The sequence below is a fragment of the Oncorhynchus mykiss genome, chromosome 24 (assembly GCF_013265735.2).
Source record: "Oncorhynchus mykiss isolate Arlee chromosome 24, USDA_OmykA_1.1, whole genome shotgun sequence".
NCBI lineage: Eukaryota > Metazoa > Chordata > Actinopteri > Salmoniformes > Salmonidae > Oncorhynchus > Oncorhynchus mykiss.
Window position 1 is genome coordinate 11046122 of NC_048588.1, and position 25247 is coordinate 11071368.

General features: G+C 41.2%; 2 protein-coding genes across 15 annotated transcripts in view; one reads left to right on the forward strand and one right to left on the reverse strand.

Annotated features, from left to right (window-relative positions):
• Positions 1–501: 501 nt before the first annotated feature.
• Positions 502–1736, reverse strand: fbxo36a (F-box protein 36a). Its single transcript, XM_021582225.2, has 3 exons — positions 1684–1736; positions 1385–1557; positions 502–1001 (listed from the first exon to the last, which is right to left on the reverse strand). The coding sequence occupies exons 1-3, from the start codon at positions 1721–1723 to the stop codon at positions 840–842; spliced, it is 375 nt and encodes a 124-aa protein (XP_021437900.2). The 5' UTR covers positions 1724–1736; the 3' UTR covers positions 502–839.
• Positions 1737–2514: 778 nt separating this feature from the next.
• The window catches only part of trip12 (thyroid hormone receptor interactor 12), a 57450-nt gene continuing 34717 nt past the window's right edge, over positions 2515–25247 (forward strand). For 5 of the 14 annotated variants that reach the window (XM_021582226.2, XM_021582231.2, XM_021582228.2 and 2 more), the window contains exons 1-5: positions 2515–2647; positions 10236–10382; positions 10841–10966; positions 11212–12008; positions 14037–14142. In XM_021582226.2, the coding sequence (XP_021437901.1) occupies positions 10285–10382; positions 10841–10966; positions 11212–12008; positions 14037–14142 (1127 nt within the window). In that variant the 5' untranslated portion in view covers positions 2515–2647; positions 10236–10284. Of the gene's footprint in view, positions 2648–10235; positions 10383–10840; positions 10967–11211; positions 12009–13100; positions 13184–14036; positions 14143–25247 lie in introns of those variants that run through there. The other 9 variants (XM_021582227.2, XM_021582230.2, XM_021582233.2 and 6 more) reach the window with 4 other exon arrangements.

A 25247-nucleotide genomic window follows, 5' to 3' on the forward strand; every position in this document is an offset into this window, starting at 1 on the left:
TTCAAACTCATGCCTGTGTGGTTACAGTTCAACAGTAACGATTACGTTTGTCTGACTGGTAGCAGTTGTTTTGCACACGTGACCTTTGTTTTAGTCAATCCACCTCCTGACGTAAGGATCTGCACATCTCTGCCACTTTGCTCCCTCTGCTGGCTATAGGGTTTTTATCAGACTCCCCTCCTCACACAGCTCCTTCAGTACAGCTGGTTTTCAGCAGAGGGTGGTATGAATGAATGCCAAATTGTTTCTCTCAAACAGGAAATGCATCTCCAGCATTATCTCTGACCCATGATATCATAAGTAGCTGAATCTGTTTTAGGCCTACTCTTTATTATAACAGGCATGCATTTAACAATATGTTTAATACAATTGAAAACACCATACCAATTTGTGTTCTTACTGTTATTGAGTGTGATCATGATTGGACACTACCAAGTATAATTTCAACTGAAGAACATCATCCACAGTCACACCCAGAGAGTAGCATACTGATATAACTTGTTTGGCAAATAAACTCTCATTTAATAAACACATCAACAATTCCTTTGCAACATGCATGAATTCAGTAATATTATGACTTTACTTGTAAATAGTGCATACAACATACTGGATTAGAAATCAAATGCAATGACAGAAACCAACTTTTGGCACTTATTGTTTTTGCAGAGAGAATTAAAAAAGTCCTGAAATACACATTCACATAACATAGATCAATCGATTAGTGCATTTTAAACACAGAGACAACACACTATTCAAATAAATAACTCTTGTGCTACTGGCAGAGAAAGTAACATTTCCTCAAATCTTTATTATGAGAGGAGTAACACTGTCTTAAGTGTCTAGCTACCTCCCTGTGCATACTGCTGGTGCTCTTTGGTGTTGAAGAAGGCAAAGAATATCTTCCTCCAGCCCATGGCGTTGGCTAAGGCCTCCATGTCAGGTGTGAGCTCATCACAGCGACCCCTCACAGTCTGTTCCCAGAACTCTGGCGAGTTGCAGAGCTGGGATAACCCATTCCGTATTGAAATACAACACACACACACACACACACACAGACAGACAGAGAAACACTAGCTCACTAACTAAACCTAGATTATATTTTCCTGACCGTGTTGTAGCCTAACTAGGGCCCTGAGGTTTTCCTTGTCCGTTCAAAAAACTCAGGGCCCTTAATGAAATAATGTGCATATGAAAGACTTGTGGGCTTTTGCAAATGATTTGGCTACACACTATGCACTGGTTTCCTGGACACATATTACACCTAGTCCTGGATTTAAAAGCAATTTCAATGGAAATTCTCCTTAGATTACACTTTTTAGTCCAGGAGTAGATTACATTTGTATCTGGGAAACTGGCCCTTTGGGTTTTTAAAGCCCAGGCTCACCTTGTGGAACCTCTTTGTGGTCTGTGCCAGCTGTGCTACGTCTTTCAGTTCCAGGAAGGCCAGGATTTGGAGCAGTAGGTCATTGGGCAGGCGCTCCAGGTAGTCAAAGTTCCCTTGGCACAGTGCTTGGGTGTACTGTAGGATCTGCTGGCCAAACACCACACCTACCTGTTCTAAAGATGGGTAGTACACACCAGCTCAAGACCCCCAACAGAACCATGTGCATCTACACCAAAACAAATAGAGTAGGTGATGTAGGCTTAATATTTTATGGCAGAGGCTTGTAATGGAAACCTTACGCTGCATGCGGGCATCATGCAAAAAGTCATCGTGGGTCATCTTATTTTCTCCAAAAAAAAAAATAAAAAAAAAATACATAGGCCTGTTATACAACTCAGTTATCTCAAATCATCAGAGCCTTGTACTTAAGCTATATTCAAAGCATGTTGAAACAGAAAAGTTACTTGCAGAAACAAATGTCTGATACATGAGATTGATATGTAGCACTTTAAAGTACAATCATGTCAATGGAGAGCAACACTACCAAATCCAGTGCTGTCTACCATGCCTGCTGTGCTAATGTGTAGCCTTTATCCACAGCCACAGTCCAGCATTGTGCACTTTAACTGTTTTTAACTCCCTGCAATCCGAAGATACATATCAGATGGATGATCAAATATAAGAATTTACCTCAGTTTTAGTGACAGTGAGCTGAAAAAAATCTTTTGTCGGAGGGGGACCCTGACCATTTATTTCAAACACTTTCTTCCCAAGTAGAGACGCCATTTTAGACGCCAAATGGTTACCATGACAACGGAGAGAACTGCAAAATATTTTGTGATAATGAGAGCGATTATGTTCGCAATTGTATACATTGAGGGATTGCTAATAATTTAAGTATATAAATAAAATAATGATCAACCCACAATGTCATGTATATTTTCGAGAAACAGTTGTTGGATTAGGGGGTCACGACCCAGCGGATTAATATTTCGCAGCTATCCTACTCTTAATTTTAAATTCTCTAAACACAACTGTAGACAATATTACATACGTGCGCTAAATTGTTATTGAATACATGCATTTATTTGGATCAGGTTCTGTTCAGTGTCGACTTTAACAACTCGAAAGTAGTTCCTAGCGGAAGAATGGGGCACTTTAGAGCGGAGGTATATTGCAGTTGCAGGTCCCTCAGCTGATGTGAAGGCTGAGAGAGTGAAGCTGGTGCACTGTCTGTTACAACTACAACACTGGAACAAATAGGTAATAACATAATATATATAACGTTCAGTGGCATCTTATTCAATAGTTTGAGGGGCTCATTGAGCGTTTAAGACTGAAATACTTGTGAGGAATGGAGAATCCGTCTCGAGAAAAAAAAATATGGTTTCCAATTGTCATCTCGAATCCTGTTCCTGCTTTCCTGTTTTTTTGTGTCTGTGTGTGATGCAAGCAGCAAAGAAGGTTCAGAGGCCATTTCGTTTTGCAACTTGTTTTGCCATAAACATACATTAGGTAGCTAGCGATACAAAATAAGCTCGCTAACCAAACAACAACTCTTGAATTGGAAATAGCATAAGGTTAGCCTGTCGGCGAAACAAACATTTTAGCTAGTTAGTTGACTACCAGCTAGCTAGCGTTAGCTAGCTCGCTATCTAGCTAACGTTAGCAATTATCTTAGCGGAATGCTTTCAGTTAGCGACATTTGTTAGCCGGTTAACACTCACTTTAGCTACATACCCCGATATGATTCGGGTTAAGGTCAACATGCAACGTTAGCTACCTAGCTAATATTAAAAAGCGGCTAATTAACGTTAGCTGCCTACCACCTCTTAAAGTTAACGTGTAATTTAATATTGCGTTCCCCGTTAATAAATATAACGGTAACTATGTTTGTTTGCCAACACTGTTAGCCAGCCAGCTAACGTTATATAGATAGGTAACATCACGTCTGGCTAAAGAGAACTAAGCAACCAACTAACTTAACAATGCTAAGTAGAAGTAAGAAACGTTAGCTTCCTATTTGGCTAGGATAGCTAATTAAGTAAACGTTTGTTTAGCTAGCTACCTCAGGTAGCTAACGTTACTTTGTTAAATCTTGCGTTTATTACACGTCGACAGCTGTTATATTACTGAGGCGATACAATAGTTCGCTGGCTAGTTGATAATTATCGTTAACTATTTAGCTAGATTATGGAAACGTGAGTTTTGTATTTAGTTACTGTTCGCTATTTAACGATAACATATTGGATAATGCCGTGTGAATGTCGTTGGATAAAGTTCCGACATTCCCTTTGAATACACTATTGCATTAGCGTAGCTATCCTGTCCTAACAAGAAAGCTAGCTAGCTAAAGGTTAGCAAACTTGTTAGCTAGTACAGCTGAATCCTCTGGTGCGAAGTTAATAATAGTCCGACCGATGCTGTCATTTTCGATGGAAAGCTCAGGTAACTGTTATTTAGAGGACATTTGCCAGCCATTCCATTTGAGGTGGTTTCCATGAAAAACATTTTATTTAGCTACACATTTCTGTGCTGTTGTCTTGATAACGTTCGTTGAACGTTTTTACCACAACAGACCACCAACTACGCATTTTCATGCCACATAGCTAACGTTACATTCATACATAGCTAGCTAATATGTTATTTGCGGACTAGTCCGCATTTTTATATAAATAACCAGACATCTTAGCTAAGTGTAACGCGATAACGTTTGAATCTGAAAGGTACCATATACTAGGCTCTTTGTCTATTGCTAGCTAGCTAACGTTACTGTCAAATGGAAATTTCGGGACCGGGTTTGCTAACCACCTAGCTGGTGCTAACTACGTCAGATGAAGGCCTCTTTGTAAAACGAGATAGAAATAAATTATTGTAGGCTAATAAAAGCTGGTTATAATGAAAGCTATTATAGTAACCCACGTAGTGAACTGTATATTGTACAGGACTACAGTGGAACATGGTAAAACATCAATTGTCAGAGTCGGGACGAATAAATAAACAAAGACTAGGATGTACAGTCAGGGAAGGCCTGGCTAAAAATGGCCTTGCAAGCTTGCCAATTGTTCTTATTTTGTGATCAATATCGCAGTTCATTGGGTCTTAACATGAGTGATGGCATGAAGAATATGTAACTAGTTTATCAGATTTTAAATGTTTTAACACGTGCATCATAATGAACTCCCTAAATATTGTTCAAATTCCACCTTTGAGTCCATTCGACTCTTAACATGAGCGTTTTTGCAATGGGTAATTAAAGATCATACATTTTCATCATGATAATCTGATCATACATATCGGACTAATATTGACTTAAACTCGCGTGTTTATTATAGCTTAGTTACTGTAACGTTACATGGTGAAGGCCCTTTACTGTTATGTAGCATTGGATTTTGACTTGCTGTATTTTGAGTGCTAGGCCTGAAATATTAATTTGTCTTTGTGCCATATTTCACTGGATATTACTGAAGTGGATTTGCACAGGGACTTGAGTGATTCATTGATGGTGATATATTGCGCAAAGAAATGCATAGCTAATTAATGGCAGAAATTTAGGTTTCTTTACAAATCAGCTTGTTTGTTTACCTACCAATTTACTGTGTTGACTCTAGGGCTGGGAATTGCCACAGATCTCACGGTATGATGTTATCACGATACTTGGGCACTGATATATGTATTGCGACTAACAATGTGTTGTGATTCGATCCTGAGATTTTATTGTGATTTGATCTTCCCAAAAAATTGGTCACTATATGTCTTCTGCAGAGTGACAAGAGATGCACGAGAATGGGTTTTGGTCACTCATGGAAATAAGTGTTGAAAACTAATTGGCTCCCTATTTAAAAAGATGGAGAACAAGCCATGATGGAAAAATACTGGAGTTTTGGTGTGGGTACAGCAAACCAGCACTAAAATAATGCAATATATAAATTTTCCTGCATATTTTTTTTGTACATCAATTAAACAAGTCAGCTTTTAAGTTTTCACTACATAGCCTATTTGTTTGATAAAATAGAAATGCAACATCCAACAATTTAAAAGATTCTACAGAGTTACAGTTCATTTAAGGAAATCTGTCAATAGAAATAAATTCATCGGGCCCTAATCTATGGATTTCACATGAAGGGTCTTTACCTTTTAGAAAAATGTACAGGTGTGGATCAGAAAACCAGTCAGAATGTGGTGCCACTTGCCTCATGCAGCGTGACACATCTCCTTCGCATAGAATTGATCAGACTGTTGATTGTGGAATGTTGTCCCACTCCTCTTCAATGGCTGTGCAAAGTTGCTGGATATTGGCAGGAACTGGAACATGGTGTGGTATATGTTGATCCAGAGCATCCCAAACATGCTCAGTGGGTGAAGTGTCTGAGTATGCAGGCCATGGAAGAACTGGGACATTTTCAGTATACAGGAATTGTGTACAGATCCTTGCGACATGAATGGCACGACAATGGGCCTCGGGATCTCGTCACGGTATCTCTGTGCATTGAAATTGCCATTGATAAAATGCAGTTTGTTGTCCTCATCTTATGCCTGCCCATACCATAATCCCACCACTACAATGGGGCAATCTGTTCACAATGTTGACATCAGCAAACCGCTCGCCCACACGATGACACATCTGCCATCTGCCTTGTACAGTTGAAACCGGGATTAATCCATGAAGAGCACCCATTTCCAGCATGCCAGGGGCCATCAAAGGTGAGCATTTGACCACTGAAGTCAGTTACAATGCCGAACCACTGTCATGTCAATACCCCGGTGAGGATGACGAGCACACCGATCTTCCCTGAGACAGTTTGTGCAGAAATTCTTCTGTTGTGCAAACCCACAGTTTCATCAGCTGTCCGCTGGACTCCGACGTACCCACAGGTGAAGAAGTCGGATGTGGAAGTCGGATGTGTCCTGGGCTGGCGTGGTTACATGTCGTCTGCAGTTGTGAGACCAATTGGACTTACTGCCAAATTCTCTGAAACTGCATTGGAGGTGGTTTATTGGTGGCCAATTGTGCTCTCCCTCAACTTGAGACATCTGTGTTGTCTGTCAACTGAATATTTTTGTGACTTTTTATCGTCCACAGCACAAGGTGCAACCAGCTTCTTGATATGCCACACCTGTCAGGTGGATTTATTATATTGGCAAAGGAGAAATGCTCACTAACAGGGATGTAAACAAATTTGTGCACTGAGACACTTTTTGTGCATATGGAACATTTCTGGGATCTTTTGATTTCAGCTCATGAAACATGGGATTAACACTTAATGTTGCCTTTATATTTCTGTTCACTATAGAATATGGAATCTCGAAGTTGCCAGTTGCAGTTGTGTGTGTGCACATAATCATCATACACCATATCATCTTCATTTTCATTTGGAAGTGCATTATTGAATGTCAGCCATAATATAAGACATTGTCTTGTATCCTGATTTTTACTTGACATAGACCCTATTTCCAATGTGATTGTCTCCCTTTCCTTCCAATTAGGACTTTTACTCAAGGCTGTTAAATTCCTCTAATATGTTTAGGTAGCAGTAGGCCTACATTGCATTGTCAAAATAAAGGTTAAATAAATTAAATTGGGAACTCCGCTAACCTGTTACTTTCAGCCTCTCTGGCATTCTCACTTCAATTATGTCTGTTAGAAGACAGATGGGAATATCTAGGTATCCAAATATATCATTTGGTGAATTTATTAATTTCAAACTGCAGCATTTATCTTATGAAATCTAGCGTTTTTTAAATTCTATTCCGGATTTGAGTCTTACGCAACGAAGAACACGCCATTGGTATCTCAATAATATCAAGGTTGGAGAGAACTGTCGGTTATCCTACCCATGATTTGAATTCGTGGCCTGTACGATATCACAATCATTCTCCAATATAACTTGGCTGTAGATGCGTGGGTTGTTCAGTAACAAAATCGATGCATGCGCATCTTTGGGGCAAACAAAAGTCAACTCCAAAGGTTTATTGATGTGAAATGTATATTTATATTTTTTATTTAACCTTTATTTAACTAAGCAAGTCCAGCTAAGAGCATTCTTATTTACAATGACTGCCTAGTCTCAATGTTTATTTGAAAACATAAATACATCTACAGCTTAAAATAAAAAAATAAAATAAAAACTATCTAGTGAATTTTAGCCATATTATCATAGAGGTCAAATAAGTCCAAATAAGACATGCTATCAAGTAGAGGTTGACCAATTTAATTAGGGCCGATTTCAAGTTTTCATAACAATCGATAATCGGCATTTTTGGATGCCGATTTACATTGCAATCCACAAGGAGACTGCGTGGAAAGCTGACCACCTTGTTACGTGAGTGAAGCAAGGAGCCAAGGTAAGTTGCTAGCTAGCATTATACTTACCTTATTAAAAAAATCAATCTTCACATAACTAGTGATTAACTACACATGGTTGATATTTACTAGTTTAACTAGCTTGTCCTGCGTTGCATATAATCAATGCGGTGTCTGTTAATTTATCATCGAATCACAGCCTACTTCGCCAAACGGGTGACGATTTAACAAGAGCACATTCGCGAAAAAAGCACAATCGTAGCACCAATGTACTTAACCATAAACACCAATGCCTTTATTACAATCAATACACAGGTATATATTTTTAAACCTGCATATTTAGTTAAAATAAATTAATGTTAGCAGGCATTATTAGCTAGGGAAATTGTCACTTCTCTTGCGTTCAGTGTAAGCAGAGTCAGGGTATATGCAGCAGTTCCTTATAAAGATCGTAATTAAATTGCCAGAATTTTACATAATTATGACATAACATTGAAGGTTGTGCAATGTAAAAGCAACATTTAGACTTAGGTCACCTGTTCGATAAAATACGGAATGGTTCCGTATTTCACTGAAAGAATAAACGTTTTGTTTTTTAAATGATTGTTTCTGGATTTGACCATATTAATGACCCAAGGCTCATATTTCTGTGTGTTTTTATTATATTATAATTAAGTCTATGATTTGATAGAGTAGTCTGACTGAGCGGTGGTAGGCAGCACCAGGCTCGTAATCATTCATTCAAACTGCACTTTCCTGCATTTGCCAGCAGCTCTTCGCAATGCTTGAAGCACAGCGCTGTTTATGACTTCAAGCCTATCAACTCTCGGGATTAGGCTGGAAATATTAAAGTGCCTATAAGAACATCCACTCGTCAAAGGCATATGAAATACAAATGGTATAGAGAAATAGTCCTATAATAACTACAACCTAAAACCCGGAATGTTGGAGGCTCATGTTAAAAGGAACCACCCGCGTTTGAATGTTCTTAGTAAGGAACTTAAACGTTTGCTTTTTTTACATGGCACATATTGCACTTTTACTTCTGTGTTTTTTTTTTTGCATTATTTAAACCAAATTGAACATGTTTCATTATTTATTTGAGACTAAATTCATTTTATGTATTATATTTTAAAATAAGTGTTCATTGTTCATTCACCTTTGTTGTAATTGTCATTATTACAAATATATAAAAATTGGCCGATTTAAAAAAAAAAAAAAAAAAAAAAATTAAATGTTTTTTTTTAAAATGTTTTTAATTTTATTTTTTAAATTGTATTATTATTTTTTAAATATTTTTATATTTGATTTATTTTTAAATCGATATTTTTTTTTTGGTCCTCCAATATTCGGTATCAGCATAATTAGTTGACCTCTACTATCAAGACACTACTATCAAGACACTACTAGCTGAAACAAACCACCTACATTTCCCAACATGGCACATTCTTGCTATTGAAAGATCAGATAGCTAGAGACAATTGTAAAACACAGCCTTTGCCCCATAGATGCACAATTTCATGACCCTGTCAGGCAAGTCCTCAGCTGGTCATATTCACCACTGCAGCGGGGGAGGGCGAAAGTATGCTTATTTTGTGTAATGGTATATGCACCCACTCCATTGTGTATTGTTATCCCTGTATTTCATGACCCTACTCCCCAACACACCAACCCCACTTTAGTTGAGAATGCAAATGGTGGCAGTAGGTGCATGGAACACCCTCTGAGTTGGTTCTCCGAAGACTCTGTATGCTTTCTTCAGTGATTGGCTATGACAAGCATACACGCAGACTCTTAGTAATGGGTTACCCCCGGTGACCTGGAGACGATGTAGACTAAAGACAATTCGTGGCTGTTCTCTCTGTTCTAATCTATACTGAACAAAAATATAAATGCACAAGCTTGTTGTGCATTATTTCAGCTCATGAAACCTGAGACCAGCACTTTACATGTTGTGTTTTATATTTTTGTTCAGTGTAGGTCTCTTCATGTTCCCAGGATAATACTTAGCCTAGATGTGTTGGCTTATGTGATCTTGTGATTTATAACGCTATCTGCGTAGTTTAGTTGGTTGTGGACAGTCATTTTGGGCCTGTCGTCATTGTCTCTGTTTGGATCAATCCGCCCTCTATATTTGGGCTGATTAGATTTCAGAGCTGTATGTAGCTGTGTGATGCGTTTTGGCTTGAGGCTCATTGATCTCGCGGGCTGCCCTGTGCTGCCTCCAAACAAATGGTCATGTGTAACGTGAGTAATACGATTTTCCACTAATTGGTCTTTTGACCAATCACATTAGATATTTTTCTGATCTGATTGATTTAAAAAAAAGTTGGGCTGCCTGTAAATGCAGCCAATGTGGTTTTCAGAGTGATAATGTGGGGTTGAGGGGCAATTTTTTTTTTCTTCTCCAAACTGCAGCATTGATTTTATCAACAGCCACCACCAACACATGTTAATTGTTTTTTACTTGGTTTTGGAACATGTCACTCACATCCTGATGTCTCACCCACGATCTGATGTTTTTCTTTTCTCTCCTCCTCGGTCTAGTGAATGGTAGTGTCTAGAAAGGGTATGTCCCTTCAGGAGAGAGGTGCCAATGTCCAACCGGCCTAATTCCAATCCAGGGGGGTCACTGCGCCGTTCACAGAGGAACACTGCTGCGGCCCAGCCACAAGACCATACAGTCACGGGAAGGTAAGCCACCCAGCACATTTTAATATCTTTCTCGTTTGTGTTATGTATTGGAGTCTGCTTGTACATGTGAGGGCATGCTTGAAGCTCTTCTCTACTGTATAGTCTTCTCTACTTTTCTCAAAATGGCTGCCATTATTCCTGTTCACCATTGATATTAACTTTAATACGGGTCTAAACCTTATCAGAGCTGGCGCTGATATTGTTCATTCTGTTTCAAAATATTTCTTAAGCTTTTCCAATGTGTTTAAGTGAAAGGAAAAGCATTGTGGGGTATTTTTTATTAATCTACCAGTACACCTGCATTTAGGTTGTTTTTGCACAGTGTTGTACAGAGGCATTCCTTGGAGCAGTACAGGATGGGTGAACAATGATAGGGGAATAACTAAGTATTTTATTCATGGTATGGAGTGATCACGCAAAACCCACACTCACTTGCTCTTTAATTCCCAACCTTACAGGTTGCAGTCAGAGCAGGTAAAACATAAAACAAATTCCCCTCCTGAAAGTAGAAGACCTAAATCTAAGGCTTCCAAAGCCGCACCCAGCTCAGCCTCTGGCCAGTCCAGGGGGCACAGCTCAAGAAGGTACCCCTCCTCTCTCCTTAGCACTCACTGTGTGTTTGTGGGGTCTGCTTTTGACAATTAGACTATTGCGCTTAAATAAAAATGTGTTTTCAATATGGTTTGTTTTATATCTATTCCGCCCTTGGCTATTCACTCTAGGCCTAAATTAATTGAATGGAAGCATTGTACTTGATCGCTTTGTCTTTCCAGTTTAGAAACTGTGCTAAAAGGTTCTCTCTTTTTCCTCTCCTCCATCGTCCTGGCAGTAGCAGTCTGTCACTGTCTGTGGCTTCATTTGTGCTGCAAGACGACCCAGACGCCGCAGGGACATCCGAGCGAGAGCCAACAGGTCACCAATCCAAGAGTGAAGGCACCACCCGAGGGTTGAAGAGAAGTTCTGCACCTGATCTCAACAACACCTACACCCCCACCCCAGCCAAGAAGTCCAAATCCCACCCTCCACCCAGAGACCATACCACTGAGTCCAAGAAAGGCCCTGCCAAGTCCTCCAAGAAGAGACCCCTGGCTCCAGAGCTGCCCACGCCCACAGGCCGCGGCCAGAGCAGCAAGAGCGGGGCCTCTGGGGCCTCACCAACCCAGAAACGGAAGAAGGCTGACTCCCTCCCCGGTCTGAGCAGCACTGCTGGGTCCCTCCCCAACCGTACCGACGGCAGATCTGCAAAACCCACCAAGCTGGCGTCGAAATCGGCCGCCTCAGCCAAAGCTGGGTGTAGCACCGTGACTGACTCCTCCTCTTCTGCCTCCACCTCCTCCTCCTCCTCCACCGGCCCAAACAGTGCCACCTCCACGCAGGGCGCCAGGCTCAAGCAGGGCAAAGACCAGAACAAGGCACGTCGCTCCCGCTCCGCCTCCAGCCCTTCCCCACGCCGAAGCACCCGCGACAGGGAGCAGGCCAAAGCTGCAGTCTCGTCCAAGTTTGAGTGGGCCTCCCGCTTCAGTCCCAAAGTCAACCTGCCAAAGCCCAAATTGTCCCTACCTGGCTCCTCTAAGCCCGAGACCTCCTCCAAACCTGGGCCCTCAGGACTACAAGCCAAACTAGCAAGTGAGTCTGTCCCGCCCTCTCCTCATACCTGTGCACCGTTTCCCTTCAACCAAGGGGGAGTTGGGTTTGGGGTGCTCATATTTGTAATGGTCAGCCAGCCAGGGTCAAAGCATTGCTGTCTTTGGAGGGTTTGGCATGGTGCTCTGTAGGGGCTCTGGTAGAGGTTACTTTTCGGGTTTAAATGTCACAGGGACAGGACCCCTGTTGCGGCGTCAGTTACAGAAACTCACTCTGCACTGGGACCTGCTGCTGCTGCCGGGGTGACTGCTTCTCACGCCAGGCACAATCCACTCCACCACACACACACACACACACTCCAAGCGGGGATTAACCCTGCTCAGACAGTCAGTGCTCATAAACATGCACGGACATAACCTTGCGGATAAACTCCCACAGACACAAGTGTAACTGATATAGGCAGTCCCAATTGTCGTCTTTGTTCCCTTTTGGCCCTAACCCTTCAATGTTTAGTGTCTGGATTAGCATCACAGGGTAGTGACTCGGCTGGTGGCTCAACTGTAGCCTGTTGGACTGTGGAACAAATTGATATTTTGTAAAGGAAGGACACTGAATAACTACAGCACCTCAAGTGTTGGGTAGGTGGTAAGTAGCTATTGTGCTCGGAGGCATTTAAAATACTTTTGCTTTCAGATCAGACACAATCAGCCCTGAGGTTACGGAGGTCACACCACAGCGATGCGCTGTGGGAGTTGTAGTGTAGGATGGTCAGACCGCAGCTGTGGTGTGTTTTGAAGTGAAAGACTGCATTGCTCCAAATGTCCAAAGTCTCATACAGTTTGAGTTTAAAGCTCATAGGTGGGTTAGGGGGGAGGTGTCACGAATGTAGTGCATGTGGGCGAGTGGAAGATGATCAGTGATTCAGCGGTGGGTCAATGTGTTCTGGGTTGGGGGATCTAAGATGGTAACCGAGGCTAGGCACGCTGCCACAGGGCCCAGCTCCAAACATGTGCCTGCTCTGAGAGGCCCTGACCAGACTGCCCTGCCTGCCTGCCGGTTGACTAGCAAGCGTCAGGTTCTCACTGGGGAGGGGAGCAGAGAGTGATTCACACACTTTTATTAAGTAGGGAGGGGCACAGATTGTCACTTCTAGTGCACGCTGTCACACACACACTCAACATCTATTCTCAGTCTCTGTGGAGTCTGCTGCTATGATGGTGAGTAAGCCAGAATGCATGGTGGAATACGAGGTGTAGCTGTGATGGCGCGCAACAGGCTTTCTGCTGTAGCAACAATATAGTGCCATTTTGGATTCTTCTGTTGGGGAACTGGTGGTGTTACTTGGGTTAATTGGTGAGGGGTGTGTGGGGTTGCGTTTGTGACTACTTGTCTGCTGACAGCCCCTGTATTGTATGTGTGTTGGGAAAAGGTCAGTCATATCTTTGCACTCTGTGTTGGGACCCTCAGGTTTAGCATGAAGGTTGTTCTGTTCTAGGTCTGTACTAGTGAGAGAGAGGCTATTTATACTCTCCCAGCGTCAGTGGCACTGGGCTCTCGACTGAGAAACACCAGAGCTGTAAGTGTATGACTGTGCTCCCTGGGTGGCTCTTACTGTTAGTGACTGGTGCCGACCCCCTCTGAACCAGACCTTGCTTTTGACCGTTATGTCACGTGTCAACCACTAACTACTACTGTATTTAGCCAAGGTGGCTGGCTTCAGTTAACCAGGTTTGGGGTTAAAAAAAACACACAAAAAACAACTGTACGTATTAAACTGAAATTCCAGTTTATCTACTGGGAAAAACACTGGTTATTACTGTCCAAACCATTCAGGTTGGTTGGAATATCTAAGCCACCAGTTGGTTAGTAATGGTTGTAGACTAAACCAACATTATAGAAAGGTGCGTCTGCGTAGCTTAATTCATTTGCAAACAAATAATTCCTTTTAACTGATGGATAAACTGGTTATCCTGATAGTGGGCCACTAGAGGTGTTAGATTGCGCTATCACTGTGAGTTATCCTCTTTTGCCTTGGCTGTTTAGTCATTGGCTCCTTGTTTCTCTCATCAGGTTTGAGGAAGTCCACTAAGAAGCGCAGCGAGTCTCCTCCAGCAGAGCTCCCCAGCTTTCGGCGGAGCACACGTCAGAAGACCACGGGCTCCTGCGCCAGCACCAGGTACTACAGCCTCACACTGCTCTCAATGTCATCTCTCAATTTCTCCAGTCTAAAGACCCAAGTCAATTGTAGTCGGTTGTATTTCGGTGTTCACAAAAAGTATTTAACAATACATCCAATATTTTATGGAAGTAGGTGGCTTCCTTGGCAATACCTAATGAAATTGTCCCTGAGATGTCAATCTTTCAGTGCATTACGGAAGTGTGTTGTCAGTCATAACATGTTTAAAAGGGAAAATCCACTCCAGACATGAAACACCTGTCAATTTGGCTATAGTCTATGTTCTATGAGTGGGTAAAATAACTATTTTCACCATGTCAAGTTAGAAGTTAAATCAGTCTGTGAAATCTTGTTGTAATGCATTATCATAAGGATCTCATCAGTGCAGATGTGAAATGCGTTATTCCCCAACTCTTTTAAAACAATTACCTGCGCTCCAGATCGCACAATGCACGTTTCTCCGCTCCCTCCTCGCCTTTGCCCTTGCCGTTGGGAAAGCGTAGATTCGGTAACGAATCTATGGAATTCGACCAAACCATGGAAATTCTATATCAACACCACACACGCGTACTTCCCTGGGGGAAAGATTCAGAATCTCCTTATTGCTGCCCTTCAGAATTAGCCTACTTTTAGGCTTTTTTTGTATTTTACACTGTTGGGGTAAAAATCGGAGTATAATGCTTGAGTGGATGTCAACACAAATACATGTTAATGTCATCACCAATCAACTGCATCACAATTAAAACGTCTTCAACTACCACCACCAATTTTATATGGCTAGCTATGCTATCAACTTCTACAAATGGGAGTTAGCATTTAGCAGACATTTTTCCAAACCTGAAAATTCTGACCGTGTTGTGAGCCTATTAAAATTCCTAAATTGGGACAAAAATCCTCTTTGTTAGACAAGATTCTTTGAATGTCCTCCACACAGGTGGACTTAATTAGTGTCACATGATCTGTGTGTGTGTGTGTGTGTGTGTGTGTGTCTGCGCGCGCACAGAGTTGAAGTCGGAAGTTTACACACACCTTAGCCAAATGCATTTAAAGGCAGTTTTTCACAATTCATGACATTTAATCCTTGAAAGAATTCACTGTTTTAGGTCAGTTAGGGTCACCACTTTATTTTAAGAATGTGAAATGTCAGAATAATAGTGATTTCTTTCTTTCATCACATTCCCAGTGGGTCAGAAGTTTACGTACACTCAATTAGTATTTGGTAGCATTGCCTTTAACTTCTTATGGCTTGCGGAACCCCTCGACAACATTCGGCTGAAAGGGCAGCACGCGAAGTTCAAAAATACTTTTTCGAAATATATAACTTTCATACATTCACAAGTGCAATACACCAAATTAAAGAAACTTCTTGTTAATCTACCCATTGTGTCCAATTTCAAAAAGGCTTTACAGCGAAAGCACAACAAATGATTGTTAGATCAGAGCCTAGTCACAAACACACACAGACAGTTTCCAGCCAAAGAGAGGCGTCACAAAAAGCAGAAATAGAGGAAATTAATCACTAACCGTTGATCTTCATCAGATGACACTCATAGGACTTCATGTTACACAATACATGTATGTTTTGTTCGATGAAGTGCATATTTATATTCAAAAATCTGTTTACATTGGCGCGTTACGTTCCGTATTGTTTTGCTTCCAAAACATCCAGTGATTTTGCAGAGAGCCACATCAATTTACAGAAATAGTCATCATAAACTTTAATATAAGATACAAGTGTAATGCACAGAATTAGAGATATACTTCTCCTTAATGCAACCGCTGTGTCAGATTTCAATTTTTTTTCCGGAAAAAGCAAACCATGCAATAATCTGAGTACGGCACTCAGACAACAAACCAAGCCATACAGATATCCGCCATGTTGGAGTCAACAGAAGTCAGAAATAGCATTATAAATATTCACTTACATTTGATGATCTTCATCAGAATGCACTCCCAGGAATCCCTGTTCCACAAATGTTTGTTTTGTTCGATAAAGTAAATTTATGTCCAAATACCTCCTTTTGTTAGCACGTTCAGGTCACAAATCCAAACTCACGACGCGCGGGCAGGTCCAGGTGAAAAGGCATATTACAGTTCGTAGAAACATGTATAGAATCAATCTTTAGGATGTTTTTATCATAAATCTTCAATAATGTTCCAACCGGAGAATTCCTTTGTCTTCAGAAATGCAATGGAACGCAAGCTTTCTCACGTGAACGCGTGTGACCAGCTCATGCCACTCTGACAGACCACTGACTTATTCAGCTCCCATTCCCTACTCCTTCACAGTAGAAGCATCAAAAAAGGTTCTAAAAACCTGACACCTATTGGAAGCCTTAGGAAGTGCCCCATAGACACTGTATATTTGATAGGCAAAGAGTTGAAAAACTACAAACCTCAGATTTCCCACTTCCTGGTTGGATTTTTCTCAGGTTTTTGCCTGCCATATGAGTTCTGGTATACTCAGACATCATTCAAACACTTTTAGAAACTTGTGTTTTCTATCCAATACTACTAATAATATGCATATATTAGCATCTGGGACAGAGTAGCAGGCAGTTTCCTCTGGGCATGCTTTTCATCCAAATGTGAAAATGCTGCCCCCTATCCCAAACAGTTAAATTGTTTAACTTGGGTCAAATGTTTCGGGTGGCCCTCCACCAGCTTCCCACCAGCTTCCCTCAATAAGGGTTTTGTGATGGCCACTCCAATACCTTGACTTTGTTGTCCTTAAGACATTTTGCGACAACTTTGTAAGTATGTTTGGGGTCATTGTCCATTTGGAAGACCCATTTGCGACCAAGCTTTAACTTCCTGACTGAGGTCTTGAGATGTTGCTTCAATATATCCACATAATTGTCCTTCCCCATGATGCCATCTGTTTTGTGAAGTGCACCAGTCCCTCCTGCAGCAAAACACCCCCACATGATGCTGCCACCCCCGTGCTTCACGGTTGGGATGGTTTTCTTCGGCTTGCAAGCCTCCCCCTTTTTTCCTCCAAACATAACGATTGTCATTATGGCCAAACAGTTCTATTTTGTTTCATCAGACCAGAGGACATTTCTCCAAAAAGTACCATCTTTGTCCCTATGTGCAGTTGCATACCATAGTCTGGCTTTTTTATGGCGTTTTTGGAGCAGTGGCTTCTTTCTTGCTGAGTGGCCTTTCCGGTTATGTCGATATAGGACTCGTTTTACCTGTGGATATAGTTACTTTTGTATCCGTTTCCTCCAGCATCTTCACAAGGTCCTTTGCCGTTGTTCTGGGATTAATTTGTACTTTTCGCACCAAAGTACATTCATCTCTAGGAGACCGAACACGTCTCCTTCCTGAGTGTTATGATGGCTACATGGTGTTTATACTTGCGTACCATTGATTGTACAGATGAACGTGGTACCTTCAGGCATTTGGAAATTGCTCCCAAGAATGAACCAAACTTGTGGAGGTCCACAATTATTTTGGGGGGGGTCTTGGCTGATTTCTTTAGATTGTCCCATGATGTCAAGCAAGAGGCACTGAGTTTGAAGGTAGGCCTTGAAATACGTCCACAGGTACACCTCCAATTGACTCAAATGATGTCGATTAGCTTTATCAGAAGCTTCTTAAGCCGTGACATTACCTGGAATTTTCCAAGCTGTTTAACTTCTTGGTGACGGGACAGTATTTTCACGTCCGGATGAAATGCATGCCCAAATTCAACTGCCTGCTACTCATCCCCAGAATATAAGATATGCATATCATATAGATTTGGATAGAAAACTCTGAAGTTTCTAAAACTGTTTGAATCATGTCTGTGAGTATAACAGAACTTATGTAGCAGGCGAAACCCCGTTCCTACTGCTTCCACTGGATGTCACCAGTCTTTAGAAATTGGTTGAGGTTTTTCCTTTGTGTAATGAAGAATTAACCCTGTTCAAAACGAGGGTCACTTCAAGTGTACTGTTAGAGGCGCGTGACCAGAAAGGTAGCGTCAGTTTGTTTTCTTCCTGTATTGAACACAGATCATCCCCACTTCAATGTTATCGATTATTTACTTTAAAAAATACCTAAAGTTGTATTACAAAAGTAGTTTGAAATGTTTTGGCAAGGTTTACAGGTAACCTTGGATATTTTGTTGTCACGTTGCGCAAGTTGAAACCATTTTTTTTCTGGATCAAACGCGCCAAATAAATTGACATTTTGGATATATGGACAGAATTAATCGAACAAAAGGACCATTTGGGATGTTTATGGGACATATTGGCGAAGAAGCTCGTCAATATTAGAAGAAGCTCGTCAAAGGTAAAGCATGATTTATATTTTTATTTCTGCGTTTTGTTTCGCGCCTGTAGGGTTGAAATGTTTTCTCTTTTGTTTAATATGGTGCTATCCTCAGATGATAGCATCGTTTGCTTTCGCCGAAAAGCCTTTTTGAAATCTGACATGTTGGCTGGATTCACAACATATGTAGCTTTAATTTGGTATCTTACATGTGTGATTTCATGAAAGTTAGATTTTTATAGGAATTTATTTGAATTTGGCGCTTTGCATTTTCTCTGGCTTTTGGCCAAATGAGACGCTACCGTCCCACATATCCCAGAGAGGTTGTCATTGAGGTCTGGGCGTTGACCAGGCCATTCCAAGACATTTAAATGTTTTTGCTTTAGTAGTATGCAACCAGATTCCTTTTCCTATGGCTTCCCCATGGTGTGAACGTGAATAGTTATGCACGTTCAAGTTTTTTTTTTGGGGGGGGGGGGGTCGTATTTGTTGTTTCACAATATTATTTTGCATCTTCAAAATGGTAGCCATGTTGTGTAACTCAAATGATACCAACCCCCCCCAAAAATACATTTTAATTCCAGGTTGTAAGGCAACAATGTTAATTGTTAATTTTACAGCTGGCTAACTACTTCACATGATATTAGTTTTGGTATTATCGTGTGTAGCTACATTTGCTAGCTAGCTACATAGCCAGCCAAGAGAGAGCGTTGCATTGTTGATTTTGTAGTCGACCCATACAGCCATTTTCCAGCCAAGGAGATGGCTCACAAAAGTCAGAAATAACAGTTTAAATTAATCACTTACCTTACCCTATTCATCAGATGGCTCTCACAGGACTTCATGTTACACAATAAATGTGTGTTTTGTTCGATAAAGTTCATCTTTATGTCCAAAAACCTCATTTGAAATTGGTGCGTTATGTTCAGAAATGCATTGTCTAAAACAATCATCCGGTGAAAGTGCAGAGAGCCACATCAAATTACAGAAAAACTCATCATAAACATTGATTAAAGATACAAGTGTTAATCGTTTGATTAAAGAAACTTCTCCTTAATGCAACCGCTGTCATATTTCAAAAATACTTTACGGCGAAAGCGCACTTTGCGATTTATGTTAGGTCAGCGCCTAGCCACAGAACCATACAGCCATTTTTCCAACCAAGGAGAGGTGTCAGAAATGGCGTTAAAATTAATCGCTTACCTTTGATCTTCATCTGGTGGCACTCCATGTTAGACAAATGTTCGATTAATGTCCCTCTTTATGTCAAAAAAAAACTCAGTTTTGTTGGTGCCTTTTAGATCAGTAATCCAAAGGCACAATGCGTGCTCACAACATCCAGACGAAAAGTTTTTAAAAGTACAATAAAAGTTTGTAGAAACATGTCAAACAATGTTTAAAATCAATCCTCATGTTGTTTTTGTCATAAATGATCAATATTTCAACCGGACAAAAGCTTCGTCAATAGAAAAGGAGAAACGTGAAAGGCGTGCTCCCGATCACGCACTTGGCTCATGTCTGGAAATTTCCACTGTCCACTCATCGAGTAAAAGCCTGAAACAATGCCTAAAGACTGGCCACATGTAGAGGAAGCCATAGTGAACTGGGTCCTAAGTCTTTGTAAGGGTAGATAGGCTTTCAATAGAAAAACAGCCTTTCAAAATAATAGTACTTCCTGGTTGGATTTTCCTCAGGTTTTCGCCTGCCATATCAGTTCTGTTATACTCAGACATTATTTCAACAGTTTTGGGAGCTTGAATGTTTTCTATCCAAATCTACTAATTATATGCATATCCCCTCTTATGGGCCTGAGTAACAGGCAGTTTAATTTGGGCAGGCTTTTCATCCGGAGGTGAAAATACTGCCCCTACCCAAGAGAGGTTTATTAAGAGTTGACTCTTCAAGTGGGATGATTTCAAAGAACAACAAAAGGGGAATATTGACTGATCCCCAATGATCCATCACATCTCCCAAAAATATTTTCAACATACATCTGTGGAATGGTAGTCTAGAAACTAAAGCTTTGGATGTCTTCCTCTCTGGCTTCCATGTCTTCTCCCTGGACCTCAATGTCCACTTCTTAAACATCAGACTCTGAGGACTCATCTTCACTGTCACTTTCCAACCTGGTTGAGGATGGCTTGTTGTCAGGCTCATAAAGTCTCAGATTTCCCCGGATGGCCACCAATTTTTCAACCCTTGTATTGGTCAGCCTGTTGTGTGCTTTGGTGTGTGTGTTCCTAGACAAGGACCAGTTGCGCTCTGAAGTGGCTGATGTTGGTTGGATTTGGAGGATGATGGAGGCAACAGGGGAAGAGCCTCAGATCCACAAAGTTCCTTCCATCAAGTGGCTGATGAGATGCTGGCACGACTGCCATATTGCATCTCCATCCCAAAGCCCTTGCTTGGATGTGTACTTCGCCAGACTGCCAAAAACCTTGCCCTCATCCAGGCCAAGGTGGCGAGACATGGTGATGCCACCATAGGCCTTGTTGATCTCTGCACCAGACAGGATGCTCTTGCCAGCATACTTGGGGTCCAACATGTATGTTGAGGTGTGTATGGGCTTCGGGCAGAAGTCTTCACGCTTTTTGGTGCATTTCAGAACTGCAGTTTCCTCTGCCTGGAGCAACCGTGAAGTGATTCAATGCATGAGCAGCAGAGCCAATGGGTGTGATGTGAGGGTAGGACTCCTCCACTTTAGACCAAGCAGCTTTCATGTTTGCAGCATTGTCTGTCACCAGTGCAAATACTTTCTGTGGTCCAAGGTCATAGATGACTGCCTTCAGCTCATCTGCAATGTAGAGACCGGTGTGTCTGTTGTCCCTTGTGTCTAGGCTCTTGTATAATACTGGTTGAGGGGTGGCGATTATGTCGTTTTTTTCCTTGCCCACCAACATTCGATCACCCATCAGAGATGATTGCAATAGTCTGCTTTCTCTATGGTTTTCTTGACCTTCACTTAAACTCTGCATCCAGCAAATGAGTAGATGTTGGGCAAAGAGCATTCAGAAATCTCTTCCAATACACATTGCCTGCGCGCATCAGAGGTGAACCAGTTGCAAACACAGCTTGAGCAAGACATTCATCAGCATTTCTCGGACTACGTTCCTCCATTCAGTCAAAAAAACAATTCTGATTCCAGGATTGCCATGAGCCGTTGCTATCTATAAGGTGTCTGATTCATCATTTTCACCTTGAATAGAAGTAGAGGACAGAGTGAGCGTTGAGGGAACTTTATGCACTTGGCCAAATAATTCTGCTTCTTTGTGGCATTCTTCACATATGATTTGGCACAGTATTTGCAGATGTACACACATTTTCCTTCTACATTAGCTGCAGTGAAATGTCTCCACACATCAGATAGCATTTTCCTGTAAAGATGAGAAAAAAATAAAATTCTATGTACAGATAAAAAGTTAAGCAGTTATTAAACAACTTCTTTGTAAGGTGTTTTAAAATGAAACATTTGTTAGCAGGCTCACGCAAGCTAAAACCCACATGGTAGCAAAAACTAACTAGCAGAAATTGTTAATAAGTTAGAAATGATTTAAGCACACTTTGCTGTAGGTTACTATTTACTAGCTAACAAAAAAATAATGTCATATAAGATATATTGACCCCACCCAGTATTGTAATCAAAACTTACCAGAAAGCATGTAGTTCTTGGCTCAGACAGTGTAGTAGTGTGGGCTCAATAGCATCTCATTGAGGTAGCGTCAGTTTGTTTTCTTCCTGTATTGAACACAGATCATCCCCACTTCAATGTTATCGATTATTTACTTTAAAAAATACCTAAAGTTGTATTACAAAAGTAGTTTGAAATGTTTTGGCAAGGTTTACAGGTAACCTTGGATATTTTGTTGTCACGTTGCGCAAGTTGAAACCATTTTTTTTCTGGATCAAACGCGCCAAATAAATTGACATTTTGGATATATGGACAGAATTAATCGAACAAAAGGACCATTTGGGATGTTTATGGGACATATTGGCGAAGAAGCTCGTCAATATTAGAAGAAGCTCGTCAAAGGTAAAGCATGATTTATATTTTTATTTCTGCGTTTTGTTTCGCGCCTGTAGGGTTGAAATGTTTTCTCTTTTGTTTAATATGGTGCTATCCTCAGATGATAGCATCGTTTGCTTTCGCCGAAAAGCCTTTTTGAAATCTGACATGTTGGCTGGATTCACAACATATGTAGCTTTAATTTGGTATCTTACATGTGTGATTTCATGAAAGTTAGATTTTTATAGGAATTTATTTGAATTTGGCGCTTTGCATTTTCTCTGGCTTTTGGCCAAATGAGACGCTACCGTCCCACATATCCCAGAGAGGTTGTCATTGAGGTCTGGGCGTTGACCAGGCCATTCCAAGACATTTAAATGTTTTTGCTTTAGTAGTATGCAACCAGATTCCTTTTCCTATGGCTTCCCCATGGTGTGAACGTGAATAGTTATGCACGTTCAAGTTTTTTTTTTGGGGGGGGGGGGGGTCGTATTTGTTGTTTCACAATATTATTTTGCATCTTCAAAATGGTAGCCATGTTGTGTAACTCAAATGATACCAACCCCCCCCAAAAATACATTTTAATTCCAGGTTGTAAGGCAACAATGTTAATTGTTAATTTTACAGCTGGCTAACTACTTCACATGATATTAGTTTTGGTATTATCGTGTGTAGCTACATTTGCTAGCTAGCTACATAGCCAGCCAAGAGAGAGCGTTGCATTGTTGATTTTGTAGTCGACCCATACAGCCATTTTCCAGCCAAGGAGATGGCTCACAAAAGTCAGAAATAACAGTTTAAATTAATCACTTACCTTACCCTATTCATCAGATGGCTCTCACAGGACTTCATGTTACACAATAAATGTGTGTTTTGTTCGATAAAGTTCATCTTTATGTCCAAAAACCTCATTTGAAATTGGTGCGTTATGTTCAGAAATGCATTGTCTAAAACAATCATCCGGTGAAAGTGCAGAGAGCCACATCAAATTACAGAAAAACTCATCATAAACATTGATTAAAGATACAAGTGTTAATCGTTTGATTAAAGAAACTTCTCCTTAATGCAACCGCTGTCATATTTCAAAAATACTTTACGGCGAAAGCGCACTTTGCGATTTATGTTAGGTCAGCGCCTAGCCACAGAACCATACAGCCATTTTTCCAACCAAGGAGAGGTGTCAGAAATGGCGTTAAAATTAATCGCTTACCTTTGATCTTCATCTGGTGGCACTCCATGTTAGACAAATGTTCGATTAATGTCCCTCTTTATGTCAAAAAAAAACTCAGTTTTGTTGGTGCCTTTTAGATCAGTAATCCAAAGGCACAATGCGTGCTCACAACATCCAGACGAAAAGTTTTTAAAAGTACAATAAAAGTTTGTAGAAACATGTCAAACAATGTTTAAAATCAATCCTCATGTTGTTTTTGTCATAAATGATCAATATTTCAACCGGACAAAAGCTTCGTCAATAGAAAAGGAGAAACGTGAAAGGCGTGCTCCCGATCACGCACTTGGCTCATGTCTGGAAATTTCCACTGTCCACTCATCGAGTAAAAGCCTGAAACAATGCCTAAAGACTGGCCACATGTAGAGGAAGCCATAGTGAACTGGGTCCTAAGTCTTTGTAAGGGTAGATAGGCTTTCAATAGAAAAACAGCCTTTCAAAATAATAGTACTTCCTGGTTGGATTTTCCTCAGGTTTTCGCCTGCCATATCAGTTCTGTTATACTCAGACATTATTTCAACAGTTTTGGGAGCTTGAATGTTTTCTATCCAAATCTACTAATTATATGCATATCCCCTCTTATGGGCCTGAGTAACAGGCAGTTTAATTTGGGCAGGCTTTTCATCCGGAGGTGAAAATACTGCCCCTACCCAAGAGAGGTTTATTAAGAGTTGACTCTTCAAGTGGGATGATTTCAAAGAACAACAAAAGGGGAATATTGACTGATCCCCAATGATCCATCACATCTCCCAAAAATATTTTCAACATACATCTGTGGAATGGTAGTCTAGAAACTAAAGCTTTGGATGTCTTCCTCTCTGGCTTCCATGTCTTCTCCCTGGACCTCAATGTCCACTTCTTAAACATCAGACTCTGAGGACTCATCTTCACTGTCACTTTCCAACCTGGTTGAGGATGGCTTGTTGTCAGGCTCATAAAGTCTCAGATTTCCCCGGATGGCCACCAATTTTTCAACCCTTGTATTGGTCAGCCTGTTGTGTGCTTTGGTGTGTGTGTTCCTAGACAAGGACCAGTTGCGCTCTGAAGTGGCTGATGTTGGTTGGATTTGGAGGATGATGGAGGCAACAGGGGAAGAGCCTCAGATCCACAAAGTTCCTTCCATCAAGTGGCTGATGAGATGCTGGCACGACTGCCATATTGCATCTCCATCCCAAAGCCCTTGCTTGGATGTGTACTTCGCCAGACTGCCAAAAACCTTGCCCTCATCCAGGCCAAGGTGGCGAGACATGGTGATGCCACCATAGGCCTTGTTGATCTCTGCACCAGACAGGATGCTCTTGCCAGCATACTTGGGGTCCAACATGTATGTTGAGGTGTGTATGGGCTTCGGGCAGAAGTCTTCACGCTTTTTGGTGCATTTCAGAACTGCAGTTTCCTCTGCCTGGAGCAACCGTGAAGTGATTCAATGCATGAGCAGCAGAGCCAATGGGTGTGATGTGAGGGTAGGACTCCTCCACTTTAGACCAAGCAGCTTTCATGTTTGCAGCATTGTCTGTCACCAGTGCAAATACTTTCTGTGGTCCAAGGTCATAGATGACTGCCTTCAGCTCATCTGCAATGTAGAGACCGGTGTGTCTGTTGTCCCTTGTGTCT